Here is a 4,751-nt window from a genome sequence, read left to right on the forward strand (position 1 = left end):
CAATAATCTAATTTATCACTTGTAAAAGTTTTTTTTAACTAAATATACTTTTTTAATTACTAATATATTATTATTTACACTTTGACAGTGTAAAGTTGAATTGAGTTGTTAGTTGTTTCTGTTTACCCCACGTGTAAGCTTTTATAGTGCTTTATAAAGAATAAAACTGTTGAATCTAAGTTAAAAATAACAACGTATATTTACTTATAAATCATATTTGAGTATTGTAAATTAAAATGGGCCATTCCTTTATGAACCTATTTTTTATGTAACATTGAGTCAAAAACATTCACTGGCAAAAACCCAGATATAAAATGATGTAATTACTATGATTTTTACGAAATAGGGGTTTGCGGTGAAGTGGTTAAATTTAGTGTTATAAGTATTTTTTTAAATACACATAAAAAATTAAATTGAAATTGGTCCAAACAATTTAAAAAAAGGTCTTCGGTATGGTTAGCCCTTACCACTTGATTTCACATTATACATATAATAGATAAAATGGTATGGTAAATATAAATGCTCCGAGATAGTTTTTAAGTTCTATTTAAAAATTGCATATTTATGATAAATGTTTAGTTTTTTGTATCACTAATTTTACTTTGTCTATTTTGTTTCCATTTCATATATTCAATATATTCAGAATTATCGGAAAATTAACTCAAGTGGTAAATATGTGCTAAAGCATAGATAAGACTATGTGCTAAAACACGTGACAGATGCATGATGCATAGATAAGTAAACATATGTGATGATGATGATGATGCATGCATAGATCGATAAACACATGGATAAATAAACATAAACGTGCCTTATTAGAACTAAGACTACAATTAAGGTAACTGCAGTAACGACCAACAACATAATAAATATAAATAAATAAATTTATCTATGCTTAGACTAATAGATCGAAAAAAGTATAATCCATAATCTATGCTTAGACTAGACGTAAATAGTTATAGTTTACCAACATTAAATATGATTAACAACTGTCAAATGATGACAGTTAACGCCACTGTTTTAAACATTGGTAGCCATGTATGACGGTTAATTTTACCGCCATTCATGCATATAAGCTCAAGAAATTTGGTGCACGTTCGTTAGTCGTTCTCTGAATTCCATTGCATTCAGTTTTAAGTCAGCAAGCATTCTACTTCTCGTCAGCCGTCAAAATGGTAAGTATTTTGATTGTAGGTACATTTTTCATAGTTATTGCATGATTATTTTTTTTTATTGTTATTATTACTATTTTGCAGAGGGAATGCATTTCAATACATGTTGGACAAGCAGGTGTGCAGATGGGAAATTCTTGTTGGGAGTTGTACTGTTTGGAACATGATATTCAGCCCGATGGGCAAATGCCCTCGGATAAAACTGGGGTCGAAAGTTCATTTGGCACATTTTTCAGCGAAACTGGTTCTGGGAAATACGTTCCGCGAGCTATTTTTGTGGATTTGGAGCCATCAGTTATAGGTGAATGATATTTGTTATGATGTAATTTAAGTTATAGTATTTCTGTTATAAACTCAAAATGTTTGCAGATGAAGTTCGTACAGGAACTTACAAGCAGCTGTATCACCCAGAACAGCTTCTCACTGGCAAAGAAGATGCAGCTAATAACTATGCTCGAGGTCATTATACTGTTGGGAAAGAAATGGCAGACGCAGTATTAGATAGGATAAGAAAATTAGCAGATCAATGTAGTGGTTTACAAGGTTTTCTTATATTCCATTCATTTGGTGGAGGTACGGGATCTGGATTTACTTCATTGCTCATGGAACGTTTGTCTGTTGATTACGGGAAGAAATCAAAATTACAGTTTGCTATATATCCTGCTCCTCAAGTATCGACATCAGTTGTTGAGCCATATAATTCAATATTAACAACACATACTACTTTGGATCATTCGGATTGTGCCTTCATGGTCGACAACGAAGCCATTTATGACATTTGTAAGCGCAACCTAGGCATACCAAGACCTAATTATTCAAACTTAAATCGCATGGTTAGTCAAGTAGTGTCATCAATAACAACCTCTTTGAGATTTTCTGGAGCTATAAATGTGGATTTGAATGAATTCCAAACCAATCTTGTGCCCTATCCAAGGATACATTTTCCATTAGTAACATATGCCCCTATTCTTTCTGCAGAAAGAGCATATCATGAACAAATATCAGTAGCAGAAATTACTAGTGCTTGCTTTGAACCAGCTAATCAAATGGTGAAATGTGACCCTCGTCATGGAAAGTACATGGCTTGCTGCATGCTATATCGAGGAGATATTGTACCAAAGGATGTTAATACAGCAATTGCTACTATCAAGAGTAAAAAAATATTAATTTTGTGGATTGGTGTCCGACAGGCTTCAAAGTTGGAATCAACTGCCAACCTCCCACTTTAGTGCCAGGTGCAAATTTGGCAAAAGTACAACGAGCAGTTTGCATGTTATCTAACACAACAGCAATTGCAGAAGCTTGGTCAAGGCTCAATCATAAATTTGATTTGATGTATGCTAAACGAGCATTTGTACATTGGTATGTTGGAGAAGGTATGGAAGAAGGAGAGTTTTCTGAAGCACGTGAAGATTTAGCTGCACTTGAAAAGGATTACGAAGAGGTGGCTGCAGACTCTGCCGAATGTGAACAGTCAGCAGATGAAGAATACTAACGCAATTGCCTTATTATGTTTGATTTTCCTGTGATATTTACCTTACCTTTTATATTTATGTAATTTTTGAATTTACGTGTCATGCTATTTAATAAATTGATTTTTATACTGACATTTTGTATTCTAAATGCGAAACAAACTTTTATTTTTAATTTATTCAGAATATTTAGTTAGTTGTGACATACTATTTATAGGTTGTATTAGATTGTTTCATTTAAAGCATATCAATTATGAAATATAATGCATTGAATACATAACAAACTGTGAATTTCAGTAATATTTTGCTTAACACCAATTTGATGTACTACAGTAAACAAAACTTCAAAACTTAATCAATTAGAGTATATATATTTGAGAACTCAAAAATGCCAGAATTAAAAATCATTAAATGGTCCGAGTGGTCCTTGTATCCGAATTTTTCGCAAAAAGTATTCAACAGTTGACATAATTGGACATAATGTTCTATAATATTTTGGTCATAAAGCCAAAATCGTGTGTAGATCGTAGAATAGATCGTCACAGCAAGATAGCGTGTGGTGGCCTCAATGAACAATTCATGACATGACATATGCTTTTCTGAAAGAAGTTTTGCTCGAAAAACCTTATGCGTTAATAGATGGCGCCACCTTTCAGAAAATTTCGACGCGTATACGCCATTTTAATTTTATCGCACGAGACAGCCATCAACTAAAGTCTCGAAAATACCGATTGTAGATTATTATATATTAATTAAGTATGATTGGATTTTTTAGTTGACTGACTTCTATGTTAAGTATAAGTTTTGATAAATTTTGGTATTGTGAAGTGTTATAAGACTTTAGTAGTTATAGCATAATTTTTATATACAAAAATTGTACTGAATAACCGATTTTGTGTGACATTTTTGCCGCTCTGTCTGTTCATTAGCTTAATAGGAAAACGAAATCAAGATGATGTATACGGTATGTAGTCCTAAATGCTATTTACTTAATTTTAGTTATAAGGATTTATTGTTACATTGATGTATATTTGTCAGGGCACAACTACCCAACAGGATACAAGATTCAGTGACAAGGAGAAGAAGAAACTTATGAAGCAAATGAAATTTGGGGATTGCTTGAGTCAAAGGGTTAGTTCTTTCACCTGTTTAATTTGGAAGCATGAATTTTGTAATATGTAATTAAGTAAACTCATATTTTCATTGTGTGTCGTTTTCTCAGAATATTAAAAATAATGCATTGATTCAATATTAGGTTGATATGAGTAAAGTAAAACTTGATGTTTTACGTCCCTGGATAACGCAAAAAATTACTGATCTGCTTCACATTGAAGATGATGTTGTTGTGGAGTTTGTGTACAATCAATTAGATGTGCAAGTAAGTTGTGAAAGCAATATTTACTATTAGATTCGTACAATAGTTCGGTTTCACAAATATTATTTATGGAAGTAGCATAGTTCAAATACCAGTAAATTACAACCTGTAATTATTTGATTATGTGGTGTCAACCCGTTATTTAGTTTCTTTCTTTTCAAAACTAATCATCACTTATTTATAAAATGTAAATATGCATGATAATTTTAAAACATTAAGTTGTGTTTATAATAAGTTGGATATTAATGATGATTTATATCAGAATAACTGAAATAATTCATAATTGAAATCATTCCTTTCTATATGATTTATTTATCAGTTATAAATGTATTTTTGCTATATATTTGTTATATTTTAATTTATACTTAATATAATTTTAATTTTGTTTATGTTCAACAGTTTATACTGAAAATTTTCATTATTATATAAATTTTTTATAGATGTGTAAGCAATATGATACTCTTTTCAGTTTCCTTGTCCTAAAAAAATGCAAATTAACATGACGGGTTTCTTAAATGAAAAAAATGCTCGACAATTTATGGATGAGTTGTGGGCCCTATTACTTTCTGCTCAAGACACGGAATCTGGGATTCCAGTAGAATTTTTAGATCAAAAAAAGGAAGAAATTAAGAAAAGAATGGTATGTATTTTTGGTATTTTATATGCAAATGATACACACCTTATGTATGTTTCCGAGAGTTTTATGAATGCATAATTATCTGTGAATAATCT

The 4,751-nt window shown here is 31.1% G+C and overlaps 1 protein-coding gene and 1 pseudogene across 1 annotated transcript in view; both read left to right on the forward strand.

Annotated features, from left to right (window-relative positions):
• Positions 1–1,046: 1,046 nt before the first annotated feature.
• Positions 1,047–2,791, forward strand: LOC113378149 (annotated as a pseudogene).
• A 616-nt stretch (positions 2,792–3,407) lies between these two features.
• The window catches only part of LOC113375312 (serine/arginine repetitive matrix protein 1-like), a 3,131-nt gene continuing 1,787 nt past the window's right edge, over positions 3,408–4,751 (forward strand). Inside the window, exons 1-4 of the mRNA XM_026615249.1 lie at positions 3,408–3,608; positions 3,683–3,775; positions 3,900–4,022; positions 4,489–4,659. Of these exons, the coding sequence (XP_026471034.1) occupies positions 3,597–3,608; positions 3,683–3,775; positions 3,900–4,022; positions 4,489–4,659 (399 nt within the window). The 5' untranslated portion in view covers positions 3,408–3,596. The remainder of the gene's footprint in view (positions 3,609–3,682; positions 3,776–3,899; positions 4,023–4,488; positions 4,660–4,751) is intronic.

This window comes from Ctenocephalides felis, unplaced genomic scaffold, assembly GCF_003426905.1.
Source record: "Ctenocephalides felis isolate EL2017-DRISC unplaced genomic scaffold, ASM342690v1 CF-g0.4_SCAFFOLD_01886, whole genome shotgun sequence".
In the NCBI taxonomy this organism is placed as follows: Eukaryota; Metazoa; Arthropoda; class Insecta; order Siphonaptera; family Pulicidae; genus Ctenocephalides; species Ctenocephalides felis.